At 40.2% G+C, this 14885-nt stretch overlaps 1 protein-coding gene across 3 annotated transcripts in view; it reads right to left on the reverse strand.

Moving 5' to 3' along the window:
* The window catches only part of LRP1B (LDL receptor related protein 1B), a 778324-nt gene that overhangs the window by 160065 nt on the left and 603374 nt on the right, over nucleotides 1-14885 (reverse strand). For all 3 annotated transcript variants that reach the window (XM_081869915.1, XM_081869916.1, XM_081869914.1), the window contains 8 exons: nucleotides 13671-13868; nucleotides 11378-11582; nucleotides 9716-9880; nucleotides 8246-8490; nucleotides 6181-6312; nucleotides 4947-5174; nucleotides 2472-2646; nucleotides 1467-1561 (listed from right to left, as the gene is read on the reverse strand). In XM_081869915.1, the coding sequence (XP_081726041.1) occupies nucleotides 1467-1561; nucleotides 2472-2646; nucleotides 4947-5174; nucleotides 6181-6312; nucleotides 8246-8490; nucleotides 9716-9880; nucleotides 11378-11582; nucleotides 13671-13868 (1443 nt within the window). The remainder of the gene's footprint in view (nucleotides 1-1466; nucleotides 1562-2471; nucleotides 2647-4946; nucleotides 5175-6180; nucleotides 6313-8245; nucleotides 8491-9715; nucleotides 9881-11377; nucleotides 11583-13670; nucleotides 13869-14885) is intronic.

A 14885-nucleotide genomic window follows, 5' to 3' on the forward strand; every position in this document is an offset into this window, starting at 1 on the left:
CTAGCCAAACCCCTACCATTCTCCTGCAGTAATCCTCTAGAGTATCCCATTCCCATCCCACACTACTATTAAGCTCACTTTTCACCTTCCCAAGTTAGATTTCATGATTTTACTCTACCTCCTGCACATAAAACAGACAGCATAATGCAGATAAGAATTGTTAAAAACAACAACGTATTAGTTTGTATTGGGTACAATTTGAAATGTCGTAATCAAGAAAAGTTCTGATTGTGTCTTGGTTAAAATTTCAATGTTGCTGACCCTTTTATCTCTGTGTGAATAATGAGCCACTGTTTCTTTTATCATTCATGTATCACCAGACCATGGAAAGAATGAGTGTCATTAAAATAGCTCTAAGTGATATAGATCACAAGTGAATATTTTAGGACTTAGCAATAAAAAGTCAATTAAACTATCTCCCAAAAACAGACATTTAGAAATAATTTATCATTTTGTGTTCCTAGAACTCTGAGAACATTCAAAGAGATTATCTGGTACTTCTCAGACTCAAAAGCACATTATATTTACGATAATCTTGTTAATTACGTGCCATGCTTGTCAAACATGATGCTATAAAGCAATAATAAATGATGAGATGAAGAAATGAACAATGCTATAATGTTAAGTTTCTAGAAGAAAACAAAATCTGACCTTGTATCATACAATTGGAAGAGTACATGACAATATGAATAATTTTCAGCATTCAGGAGAAAGTTATTAGAACTACATAATGATAAAATGTTTGAGCGGTAGCCGCTAGTAACAACAGTATATATTAATCAAAAACCATGGATACATCAATCTAGAAACATGAGAGAGAAATTTTCCTTTATCTCTTTTTGTCGCTGGCTACAGAATGGCAAGAGCTGAAATCAATGCTATCAGTCTGGCAAGAATGATTTATTGGATAGAGAATTTTAAATTTGGTCTGTAGTTTGGATTCGGGGCACTGAAAAGATACTACTGTGAAACTAAGGTGACATGTCACATGAGCAGGCTTCCACTCGTGCAGCATGACTTCCCCAGGCTCTTCCACCACCTCCTACACCTCTGGAGTAGTTTTTGGAGCTGCATGTGGGGCTGCAGGGGCGAAGAGAAATCCATTCTGTAAATGGTGTCCATTCCATTAACAGACAGACACCACTGGTTTTCATCCATAGTGCTGTGTGCTTCTGTACTGCCCTCCCTCCCTGATTATCCACTTAACTTGTTCCTTTCAGAACGGAACTCACATGCTGCTTGGAGTATCTCCACAACTCATACAGCAATTCTAACAATACAATAGTAAATTGAAATCTGGAAGCCAGATTACCCATGATTCCTCATTCTCAGTCCAGCACAAGCTGTGACCCAGCAAGCCAAACAGTATACATTGTCACCTACTTTTCTCCTTAAAATCATACATTTAACAGAAATTTGCACTAAAGTAACTCTACATGAAAATGAGTGATCGTAGTAATATTTACCAACTGGATCCTTTTGATTCTGAAACAGTATTTTGCTGTTGCTGCCATCCATATTTGCAACATTAATGGTGTTTCCATCAGTCCAAAAAAGTTTTCTTTACAAAACAAGACAAATAAAAATTACATTAAAAAAGATTAAGCTGCAATCCTATTCTGTTTTGCATTATCATATTGGAAATAAAATTTGCATGAATCCAGAGTGTCTCTGTATAGATTCTACAATATTCTTTTTTGACCACATTCTTCCCTTAGTTAAATAAATAAGTATGGTAACATTATATACTGACCATGCCACAGGGTTACAATATAGTTTGGTGAAAAAGCAACACAGAACCTCCCCCCTCAAACAAATAACATCCTCATCAGAGATGAATGCATGGAAACCCCATTTGGGATTTCTTCTTCCACTCTCTCCGCCCCACCCCCACCCCACTTTTGGTAGGTGTGGAATTCTGAAAATTGTGATCTATACACAACTAGTAGATTTCATGGGGACTCCAACTCCCACAATGGGTTATCTATATTAGGAAGCTGGCGATGCAAAAGAAACAGAGGCATCACTTCATAACTTAATTTACTAGTTAGTACAAGCAGAGCTCATCTTACATGGATTTCACATATGTGATTGCAGCTATATGCAAATCACCCCAAAATAAATAAGCAAACAGAGCACGAGAACAGGAAGAAAATGGCCAGCAATCCCATCAGCTACTGGGAGAACACTTGGGTATAGATGGAGAGTTGGTGGAGTGCAGAGAGATATTGGAGGCAGTTGGAGAGAGATCAGAAGAGGCTGGAGAGGTTGCGGAAAAGGTTGGCAAGTCATCGGAGAAAGTTGGAGGGATTTGTTGGGTTTTTACAGTTTCCTGTGGAGTGTTCTAGTGTTAAGTGATTTTGCTTATACATGCAATAGGCAAGAACTTAACCCTCATGTAATATGAGATCAACCTGCATTTCACCTGAAAGACGATTGCAAAAATATTGGTGTAAATAATCATACTTTACCCTTTAGCTGGATGAACAGCAAGACACTGTGGTTTATCAATTCCGTGTATAACCGAGGTTTTTAAAGAGCCATCTAAATGTGCCACGTTAATTTGTGTTTCATCAAACTCTGAGCTAATCCAGTATAAATTACGGGATAACCAATCCACAGCCAGTCCCCGAATGCTTTGAATGTCTGCAAAATGTCAAACAGCAAATAAGTTGCCTAATCAGCTCTACCACGAATTTTTCACTCATTTTAAGAAGGCTTTAAATATCACTGAAATTGTAAACAGGTAGACCAAAACACAGGTAATGGGACGGATGCATTTGCCATTTTGTAATTAGAAAGAATTTTTCAATTAATGGAAGGGACAGAGATCTAGCAGAGGCTCCTACTGGTGGAAGGGTGAGGCAATTTGGGTTGATTTCATCCTGCAGCTTGCAGAGCCATCTCCCATACTGTTCCAGAGGGTCCCATGCTTCTCCAGAGCAGCTTTCTTCAATGGAGGCACAGGGAGATATAGGGGAAGTCAATGAAATCTTCTCCTTCCCTCCAGTGGAAGAGTACTATGGACAGTGAATGGCCCACATCTTCCCATATCTTTCTGCGTTTAGAAGGGCATTGTTCACACACCTGTGAAAACTGTGTTGGTTGCAAAATATCAGTGGAGAATGTGTGAAAGGGTCCCATACAATACAAATTTAAGTATTATTTTTTCATAGATCAGTAGCAGTATCTACTTTTCTTTCTTTAAAAAAAAAATGCCCTTAAACTATGAATCTGTCCCTTCAATGCTGAATTTCATGGTGAGAAAATTGAACTTAAGAACTTAAGAAATGGTTTCTTGGATCAGACCGAGATGCATCTAGCTCAGCCTTCTAATCTATTATCAAAAGTGGCCAGATATCTCCTGCAGCTCACAAGCTGGTTATGAAATCAATGGCCTTTATCTGCTTATTACAAATAAGATTCTGCCCCTGAAGCATCTTTGAAGGACTGTTTGTTCTAATTTCCCTTAGACTGAAACTGAATTCACTTAGCAAGACCACTACAATGCATAAACATGGGTCCTAAAGTTTATATTATATACTCACTGCCTTAGCTATTCCATGATGACTCTCCAACATAACATCGTTAATGATGCAGGGCAGAAGGATTAGAACTTGAGAATTACTTACAAAATCCCAGTGCTGCATCAATGGTTTCTTATTATTTGACAAACATGAAACTGTTGCTATGGTATGTATCATTAAGAGCAAATTCAAAATGCTTAAATTCCATATCCTCCTGGGAACTTGTTTGAAGGCTTTAAAAAGGCAGCAGAATTAAATTAAAATGGTGGTTGTGGAAAAAGGTGAATTCCATGTTAGGTATTGTTAGGGAAAAGATTTAATTTAAATGGCTAATATCACAGTGTTGTTACACAGACCCATAGAGTAGCTGCACTTGTAAAGTTCTAGATATAGCAAAACTAGAAAAGGTACAAAAAGAGAAAGCTGTAATGATCAAGGGGCTGGAGCAACACCCCTATCAGTACAGGTTATTTAACATTTGGGTTTTCTTTGTTTGGGGGGAAAAGGCAGGGGACATGTTGTCAGAAATATATAAAATTATGCATTGTGTGGAGAAAATGTATTGAGTTTTTCTCCCTCAAGAATCTGGGATTATCCTATGAAGCTAAATAAGGAGTTAAATAAGGAGTACTACATAACTCAGTACATAGTTGAACTGTGGGATTAATTGCCACAGGATGTAATGGTGGCCACTAACTTGAACGGCTTTAAAAAGAAGTTAGAGAAAATCATGAAGGATGAGGCTACAAAGGAACACTAGTCACAATGACTGTGTAAAACATCCAGTATGTTATGTCTCTGAACACCAGTTGCTGGGGACGCAAGTGGGATTAGTGTATTGCTCATGTTCTGCTTGTGGGCTTCCTGTAAGCATCTGTTTGGCCGCTGCAAGAACAAGATGCTGGACTAGATGGACCATTGGCCTCATCCAGCAGGGCTCTTGAGGAACACAGGATGCTCTTTGACACTGCATCAGACCCATTGGTCCATCTCCATCCAGCTCAGTGTTTACACTTGACTGGCAGCGGTTTCCCAGGGTTTCGGTCAAGAGTCTGTCTCAAATCTATGTGGAGATTTAATCTGAGGCCTTCTCTGTGCAAGGCACATACTCCACCAGTGATCTGCAGCACTTCCTGCTCTTATAACACAGTTACTCAACAACACCATTTCTAACCTGAAAAAATATTTCTCAGTATAGTCTTAGAATGCTGAATGATTCAAACTAGATCAGATATGTGCATTATGTAATAATTGACAAGTGTCTTCTATTGTACCAAATAACCTAAGATTAGTTCTGCACATTAAACATCACAACAAGATGTTTTTAGGCATAAGAGTGTTGCTATTAAAAGTGTTGTCAGATCTTCACAGTTCAGTTTGTTAGCTGGACTTCCAACGTTGCATTTAAAATATGTTTACCTCTTGATATAACAGTTTCTAAACCAGTCCCATTAATGAAGGCCCGTTTTATAGTTTGCGTTTTCACATCAGTCCAGTATAAGCGCTCCTCTGCTGCATCAAAATCTACAACTGTTACATCATCAATATCAGGAACCGTGAAGGCTGTTATGTAGTTGAAGTATGGGTTCTCTATGTCAACACCTCTTATTTCTGAACGTCTGGCATAAAGAAGAAATTTTTTCATTTCTGTAAAAAATTAGGTATGTCATTTATTAGATGCAGATCAATGGAATATTATTACAATCTATATTTTGTTTTAATGATTATCTAAGCTATACATTTATATATTATAATAATCTGGTATTCATACATAAGTTAGTACAAAGCAGGTAAGCACATACATCTGGTCATTAGTAGAAGCTCACATTGTCCCATGATAAGTAAAAAGTCAGCCATGTTTGTTTTCAAACAGATAAAGAACTAAGAAATCGTTTAAAATCCAAGTATCTGTAGTTCAGAATACAGTGATACCTCAGGTTGCATACGCTTCAGGTTACAGACTCCGCTAACCCAGAAATAGTGTTTCAGGTTAAGAACTTTGCTTCAGGATGAGAACAGAAATTGTGCTCTGGTGGCATGGCGGCAGCAGGAGGCCCCATTAGCTAAAGTGGTGCTTCAGGTTAAGAATGGTTTCAGGTTAAGAACGGACCTCCGGAACGAATTAAGTACTTAACCTGAGGTACCACTGTATTGTTAAAAGACATAACATTATTTGGTAATTCTAAATGGCAGTAGCAGGCAGTGTGCTGGGGAGGTGGTGCTTACCTGACCTCCAATCAGCTGCATCAGATTGGCATAGGCAAACTCGGCCCTCCAGAAGTTTTGGGACTACAACTCCCATGATCCCTAGCTAACAGGACCAGTGGTCAGGGATGATGGGAACTGTAGTCCCAAAACATCTGGAAGGCTGAGTTTGCCTGTGTCTGGCTTACTAGGATGTAATGGGGAAGGTGTTAGATAGCAGTGAGGCTGATGCGGTGTAAATGCACCAGCAAAATCAAAAAAGCGTAAGTAATAAGTATCAAAGCTTGACAAGCCAAATACATTTGGGCATCTTGTTGGTTCATGTGAGGCAAGAGTTACCCTCAAAGTTATCAGTGAACAACATGTCCTGTGTGTGTGTGTGTGTGTGTGTGTGTGTGTGTGTGAGAGAGAGAGAGAGAGAGAGAGAGAGAGAGAGAGAGAAACTTACCATAGCATGTTTTTCTGTCTATTGACAGCTTCATTAGATGAGGACATGCACACGCAGCACTTCTGTTGTGATTGATCAGGCACATATGAGAGCACGGACCTCTGCCATTGTTAGCAGCGCAAGGATTGGGAGCTAGAATTAAAAATGTAAACTGAACATGCTAGTCATACATATATATGTATTCTGCAGGAGACCAATGAAGGCTGACAATGGGAAAAGAATATATTAGAAGAGGGGAGAGGAAGAGAATGGCAAACAAATCTACTCCATAGTAATAGTTCGCCACTGATGGACTCTTCTTCACTGGAGGTTTTTAAGCAGTGGTTGGATGGCTATCTATCATGGATGCTTCAGTTGAGATTCCTGCATTGCAGGGGGGTTGGTTTAGATGACCCTCGGGGTCCCTTCCAACTCTACAAAATTCTGTGAGAATCCTGTTGCACTCAGGTCCTTCTTGCGGCATAGGCATCTGGTTAGCTACTGCGAGAACGGAATGCTGGACTAGATGAGCCACCAGCCTGATCTGGCAGGCTCTTCTTATGTTCTGAATTGTGTACTTGCTCACGTGGGTTGAAAGACACTGAGATCCTGTGGAGGCTCCCTAAAGTCAAGCAGTTTTCGCCAATTTGTCCCTGAAAACCCTACATTGACTCCACACTGCTCTGAGGCATCCCCAAACCCCCGGAACAACTTTTCAGGAGGAAATGGGGGATTGTAAGAGGGGTGAGAAATAGGAAATCCCTTTCCTCTACTGCATTCTGTTTATGGGAATTTTGGATTCAAGCCATCAAAGCTTCAGAATAACCCCTTCAGCATTATCTCCCTAGTAAGCAGGGCTTTTTAGAAGCTGGAACTCTCTAGAATTCAGTTCCAGCACCTCCCAGGTGCGTGCCATTGCCATTCTAAGAGAACGAGGGAGGTGTTCGTGGTGAGTTCCGGCATCTCTTTTCTAGAAAAATAGTACTGCTGGTAAGTGATCTGTTTCTGTATAGATGCAAAATAATTCCACATATATTTTTATAATCTGAAGACTTGTAATTTGGATGGCATGCTAAGAGATGCCTTTTTGAACTGCAATTATTTACAGCAGAGGCTTATAAAAGGGAAGCAGATACTTGTGATCCCTTCCCCTGCCTCAAATCACAAGAGGTGTTCCTGCTGCCGTAGTCCTTATAAACCACAGGAAAAAGTAGCTGTTAACATTTGCCCCCATTCCATACTGATCTATTAAAAATAATGGCAACATGAGAAGGTTCCCAGGTCAATGCCGTATACAATATACCAACACAGCCTAAAACAATATTTGTTATGGTTCTGACCTGGGGCTAAAAAAATCTAACCACTCTCTTCCATTTCCAGCCAATTGCTGGTAATACTTCACTGAAGCAGATGCAAAGGGCTGTTAACTCAATGTTTATGATTTCTTTAGTGCTCTTAATATTGCAAAAGTTTTAAGATGTCATTTAGCCAACAATAATGCTGCTCAGAAATCCTCCTTTTATTTATATAAGCAGCACAAAACAGGAAGCATTAAAAAGCATTTGAAGTGGTACTCACATAATGTTAATTTAACAAGTCAGTCATATAAATAATAATAGTTATTAGCTAAGAGATATTCAGGGGATGTGGGTGGCGCTCTGGTCTAAACCACTGAGCCTAGGACTTGCCGATCGGAAGGTCAGCGGTTTGAATCCCTGTGAGCTCCCGTTGCTCAGTCCCTGCTCCTGCCAACCTAGCAGTTTGAAAGCACGTCAAAGTGCAAGTGGATAAACAGGTACCGCTCCGGCGGGAAGGTAAATGGCATTTCTGTGCGCTGCTCTGGTTTCGCCAGAAAAAGCTTAGTCATGCTGGCTACATGACCCAGAAAAACTGTCTGCGGACAAACGTTGGCTCCCTCGGCCAGTAAAGCAAGATGAGTGCCGCAGCCCCAGAGTCATTTGCGACTGGACTTAACTGTCAGGGGTCCTTTACCTTTAAGAGATATTCATTCATATTCTGGTATGTAATGTAGAATCTGACTATGAACAAAAAGACTATGACACTTATATTAGAAGTGTTAATTTACCTTGTGGTTGACGACTTGGGTGATAGATTTGAAGATCAAAAGGTTGTGCACTAGTTTTTTGTATCACGCTAACATTTTGACCTGTCCATTTGTTGGCCTTCGACAATGTGTTTGTCCTCCAGTCTGTCCAATATACTTCACTCCCATACAAAGAGACAGCAAAGGGATGAGAAAGATATTCATGTCCTCGTATAATTTCTATCATGTCAGTTCCATCATACAGTGCGGAATAAATAGCATCTGACCTGAAAGATAACCCCCCAAACAGAAATCCATTGTGAGAGAATTCTGAAACTGGGTTTAGTGCAGTTATGAAACTATATTCTGGAAAATTAAACAAATATGAAAGGAATGTATTTCAAATGTTTGGCAAAGGATCATAGCTCAGTGATTCAATCCTTGGCATCTCCAGGAACAACTGTGGGATGGGTGGGCAGGGTGGGGGGGGGCTGCCTGAATCCTTGGAGAGCCGCTGCCAGTCAGTGCACACAATACTGAACTAAAGCAGGAGTGAGTGGCTAATCAGCAGTCATCCAGATGTCATTAGGTTTCAACTCACTTCAATCCCAGCCAGCATTGTTTATAGTTAGGTATGACGAAAGTTTAATCTAGCAGTATCTGGAAGGCAATATGGTTCCCAACCCTGGACTACGAAATCTGACATGGTAAAGGCAGCTTCTTTATCTGACATGCCTCTAGTCAATTCACCAAGACTGTGAGTGGAAGCGTTGTATAAGCAGTGAGGCTGGAGCAGTGCAATAATGTCAATGGGGCCAATTCTGTGCTCCTTCCGATGCATTTACATTACACCAGCCCCACCAACAGGGCCTTTTTCAGCTGGAGCTCACAGGAGTTCAGGTGGGTACCATTGCCATTCTAAGAGAACAAGGGAGAAGCTTAAGGTGAGCTCCGGCTCCTCTTTTTCTAGAAAAATAACAGCACCCACCACCATTTAGCCCCCCCCTTTGGTTTTGGTATGCAACAGAGATCAGCTGGTGGGGGTTGTAAGCAGCACAGCCCCACTGCTGCCTGAGAGAGGTAATATGAAAGGGGAGCTACTGTTGGGTTCTGGGGAGTCTGAACACAATGAGTGGCTTGACTTTATGCCACCATAGAAGTGCCTGGTGTCTGTTGTGCACATAGCTTAGTGAGCAGCTGAAGACGTGCATAGATAGATCATCTGATTGATCTGGTCCTTGGACTCAGGGTGGAATTACTCATGCCAGGTTGAGAGTGGGAGAGGAAGAATCCCAGCTCCCACATGAAGTGGAGGGGGCCTGCACTGAAGGATTGTTAGCTTGTTGCTAACCTGTCTCCTTATGATGAGAATCTGGCAAAAATTAATAGGGCTGTTCCCATTCATCCCCAAACACTTCTTCATTCCTACTTGCAGGGGTGGGAAGACAAAGAATAAATGCGGCTCTGCAACTTTTCTTTTTCTCATACAAAAAGCACAGGGAACATTGTTACCTGGCATCTGTCCATACTATTCGTTTTTCAAAATGATCCACGGTAAGGCCATTAGGCCATGCTCCACTATCCATGTCTTTATATATTATCTTCCTTCCCGCTCCACTCATGGAAGCAGACTCAATGCGAGGGAAATTGGCATCCCAATCTGTCCAAAACAGAATTCTGAGTGATGCAAAAAAGAGAAGGAAAACAAAATTTACACTAAAAGATGAAACAAATAATATATACAGGTGTATGTTTTTTAATACCATCATATTAGCAAATCTGGGCTAGTTATCCAAGCCAATGTTTTGACATTGCCAAAACAGCTATAAAGTTTTAATCATGGAGTTCCATAACTTTCTAACACAATGAAACTATTCTGAAAGGAAATGAAACTATTCTCAGGATAGCTCAGTCAGCAGAGCATGAGGTTCCTAATCTCAGGGTCATGGGTCTGAGCTCCATGTTGGGCAAAAGATTCCTGCATTGTAGGAGATTGGACTCGATGACTCATGTGGTCCCTTCCAACTCTACAATTCTGTGATTCTATGAAGTTGAACAAATAGCCCATTTATATTAGAAACCCAATTCTACCCTATTTCCTATGGCCTCAGTAGCTGTGACACATGCTCAAAACAATATCTCAGTCCCTCCTTGCCACCAGCATGTCCTTGTCATTTACGATAGGGAAGCGAAATAAGGAGTGTGCTAGAAAAGACATAGAAGCCTAGACTCCAGATGGTGTTTGGGTGTGCTCAGATCTGATCTTACTCCAACATCCACAGGAGGACAGTGATAATATGTCAAGGGGTGGGGAATAACATTTTAGACTTGCATAGGAGGGATGCAAAAGATCCTAACCAGGAATTCGCCATTTTGAAGCACTGATAAGACTGATTTTCTCCCTGCCTGATTTTCTTCCCTGCAGTGTGCCCTTATTCCCTCTTCTAATATTGCATACGGATAGAATTTTGAGACAGGTGCTTTACATTCCAGTGTCAAGATAAGTGCGAGTAATGTTAAGGCATAATCAATGCTAATTGGATGTAGACCTGATAGGCTATGGGCATTTGATTGCATTTGGACGTATAATTGCAACACATTTGAGAAGTGGTAGAAAGTAATGATCATGCTCTAAATCTATAAAGGGTATGTCTGATTGTGAAAGAGGTTCAACTTGGGAATTAACTGCCCATTTCCCCAAATGTAAGGGAACATGGCCTTCAGATACATTAAACTGGTATGAAGCAATCCTTGCAATTTGTGTCATTGAGAAAATGGGATGAAGGGGGAACAATATATAGCTGATAAAGTCTATTACACAGGCTCTTTTGGCAATTATACTATTTAATTTTCCTTCTTAAATATCCTACTTGATTTAATTAACATGTTGCTCTGACAGTACACCACTACCACCTGTAGAAACATGGGAAATGGAAATGGAAATGGAAATGAATGTGTGTATTAGTTTTATTAACATTATTATCAACATTATTATTAATTATTAACATTAATTATTATTATTAACATTATTATTATCATCCCCACATAACTTGTTTCATAGTAGGGTCAAAATTACCAGTGCTAAGGACAAATGAAAAACAACATCTCACAGTACCTATGAAAAACATTTGCACAGTTTCGTTGTAAATAATCATCACAAATACATTTAATTACCCATATCTAGGATCCAAAGCAATAGCCCTAGGATGTTCCATGGCACCTGCTATTAATGTTGTCCTCAGTGTGCCATCTAATTTAGCAACTTCAATTTGGTCCAAATTGCTGTCTATCCAGTATATATTTCCAGCAATCCAGTCAACAGTAAGACCTTCAGGGGTAGCTAAGCCATGCTGGACCACTACTTCAATGGAGCTTACCCCTGTGAAAATATTAGAAGAGTTCCTAAAATGATTAACACATTAAGTTTAAACTTGCACAAAGTAGACACGGCAACAGAAGAACTACTTACTTTTAAAATAATGATACTGTAAAACATTAGAAAAATTAAAATATAGTACCATAAAACATTATAAAATAGTAGGTTTATGCCACATGTAGCCCATTCACAACTTTGCAATTATGGAGAAAACTGAGAAGTTTACTAATTTCAGAATGGTGAGCTATCTTTGCAACAACGTTTACCTTTTTTAAAAAAAATTATCTTGTGTCAATGGGACTTGCTCCCAGTAATGTGTGTAACCCTATACACACATTACAGGGAGCAAGTCCCACTGAATTCAATGATGTTTACTTCTCAGTAGACATGTATAGGATTGCACTGTGAGACACTTACTGTGGAACAGGAATTATCATAATCAATCCTCTCATATGCAAATTACCACACTAGGCACAGTATGACACGGAAACTATTAGGATTTACTAATATTATTTTCTTACTATAAAATACATTTTTGGCGTGCATCGTAGCAAGGGTGGCGCAGTGTCAACTAATTAAGGCTGAGCAGAATTTGGCCACAATCCTGCACACTGTGTGCATGGAGAGCATGGTATGGATGGAGTTTACGTGTCCTCTCCCCGCCCCCACCTGTCGCCTCTGTTCATGAGCCTTCTGCTATTCTGAAAGCCATCGTGTGACCCAACAAGGCCATTTGCACTTGCAGCTGAGACCCTCCCCCATCTTACCTTCAAGCATTTGGAGCCTGCTCTTCCCCAGGCCCATGGTGTGCAGGCTACTCCCAGCAGAAGCAGGAGTGGAGACACGTGCAGGGGCCTGGTGGGAGAGGGGAGGTTATACTAGAGCCCTACGGGAAAAACTTCACACTCTGTTCTCTGTGCAAGCAGCATGCAGGATTTCGGCCTGTGGAAATTTGTGTGTGTGTGTGTTTGTTTTAAAAAACCATAAATCATATCAATTGCATCATTCATTCTACTGGTGGCAGGCTTTCCTTCCAGAGGAGAAAGAAGAAATGCTGGGAGCAGAAGAGCCCGTATGTTAATTGCAACTAAGAGTAGATATGGAGACTGAAATAAAGCAATCTGAGTAAACCTACTGTAATGTGCTGTAATGTATCCATAACGCACATTTCAAAAGGCCACAAAATGCAAGTATTTGGATGCAGAGGAATCCTGTGTATGCCTACTCAGAAGCAGTTCCCATTGAGCTCAATGAAACTTACACCCAGGTAAGTGAATATAGGCTTGCAGCCTCTGCAGTCTGGCAGGGAAGAGTCTGCCATTCTGCCTACTTCCAAATGGTCTCTTTCTCAAAAACGTCATGTCCTTTGTAAGTGTATTGTGCCCCCCGGTGGGACCTCCCCACATTCTGAGAACCACTTTCGGAACAGCTCCATATTCTAGGCTTGAGGTGTATTATGTTTAACAGAACAACCATACTAATAACCCTACTGGATCCATCTAGTCCAGAACCCTGTTTTCCACAGCAACCAGGTGAGCTTATATGAGGGTCTTATAATACTTCTCCCTCACTACTGCCTCTCAGTAAACTGTATTCAATGGCATACTGCCTCTAAACATAGAGGTTCGAATTTGCCTAGGAAGCTTAGTTTGGTCAGAATTGAGGGTATACACTTCCAGAGTTTATGCTAACTACATTACTTCTGGTAAAATGAGCCACCATAACCGTTAGAGGGCTGTGAAAATTTGTGTCTCAGGCTTTTTAGACTCATTTACCCATGTACTGTCTGAAACCAAAGGGGCACATTGGCTGCCAGATGGATTCCCCCCCCCCCCAGGTTTCCTACCCCACTAGTACCGCAAGCAAAAGGTGACAATCAAAAAAGTTTGGAGAACGTTAAACAAGGGGGAAATAGTATCACATTACAAGAGCCATTTTGGACTGTATTCTGTAATAGCATGTGGGAGAAATAATTTCCCCAGAATTTCATGGATTCAACATAATTTCACCAGTTTTCTCCAGTTGGCTTTTCCCAAGATCATTAAAAATAAACAATTCTTCATTAAAAATAAATAAAACTTCATTTCATACCTCCAGTTTCAGAAAGCTTGCCTCTGTAAATTTTATCTTCAACCACATCTGTCCAGTACAGTAAGCTCTGATTGAAGTGAAAATCAAGTGCTATTGTATTTCTCAAACCAGGAACTAACAGGCTGTAATCCCGTTTCTGTAGATCGATCCTTCTGATCTCATGCCGAATAGAGAAAATTATGAAAGCTTCAAATGGATCTGGGAATACAAAAGTATTATTTGTATAAAATATAATGATTACATCATTATGGTGACAGTAATAAAAAGGCATTCATTAGACTAACTCTGACAGAATATTATAACCGTAAAATACTTATGCATTACATTTCTTGTAGTATTTTTTTCTAAAATACACATTGCCACTTAAATCTAACCTTTATTCAGCTACAACAATATTGATCTGACACTGCAAAAATGAAAATTAGATTCAACAATCTAACTGTGGTCTGAAGTTCTAGTAGCAGAAATTTATCATTGGTGACAACTCAGAAATATTCACAGCAGAATCCTGTACATGTCTACTCAAAAATAAAACCAACTGTGACCAGTTGTGCTTTCTCTCATGTAAGAAGTGCAGCCTGGCAGAGCAATCCACCACCTCAAGACAAGGGAAGGAAGCAATACAGTTTTCATTTTGCTCTCTCAAGAACCTTCCCCTGTGCTTTGCTATCTAGCCCTGAAGGACTGAGCACTTGATTGATTTATAGTAGAAAGTGTGGGGCAATTCTTCTATTGTGGGAAAGGAAAAACATGTCCTTTTATCCTCCTGCAACTTCACTGCATTTGCAGATGAGTTTTTAGAAAGCACTTCATGGCACTTATCCATTTTATCCCACCAACTCCAGATGTCTAGGGCTCATTTCCCACCTCTTCCTTCTCTCCCCTCCCTACAACTTACACCTTCAACACCCCATGTTTCCTGGAGGCTACTAAGCATGTTCAGTCCTTGCTTATTTTCATTTTATGAACTAACACATAAGCTCGTTAGTCAGAGACTTCTACATAACTTGGGTATCCATGTATGCAGAAAACACAACCTTATCCATGGGTGGGCTCATTTCACTGACAAACCGACACACACATACAATGAACAAATGGGGACTCTTTACAACACTTGATTTCTCTTTATAGAAAAAGAGTAAAAATAGCAAGCAACAACAACAATAGGGAGCCACAGCAAAATGCTGTGGTGCCTTCCCTGCTACTAACAGGCAA

Source organism: Podarcis erhardii (genome assembly GCF_964252035.2).
Source record: "Podarcis erhardii genome assembly, chromosome: 1".
Classification (NCBI taxonomy): domain Eukaryota; kingdom Metazoa; phylum Chordata; class Lepidosauria; order Squamata; family Lacertidae; genus Podarcis; species Podarcis erhardii.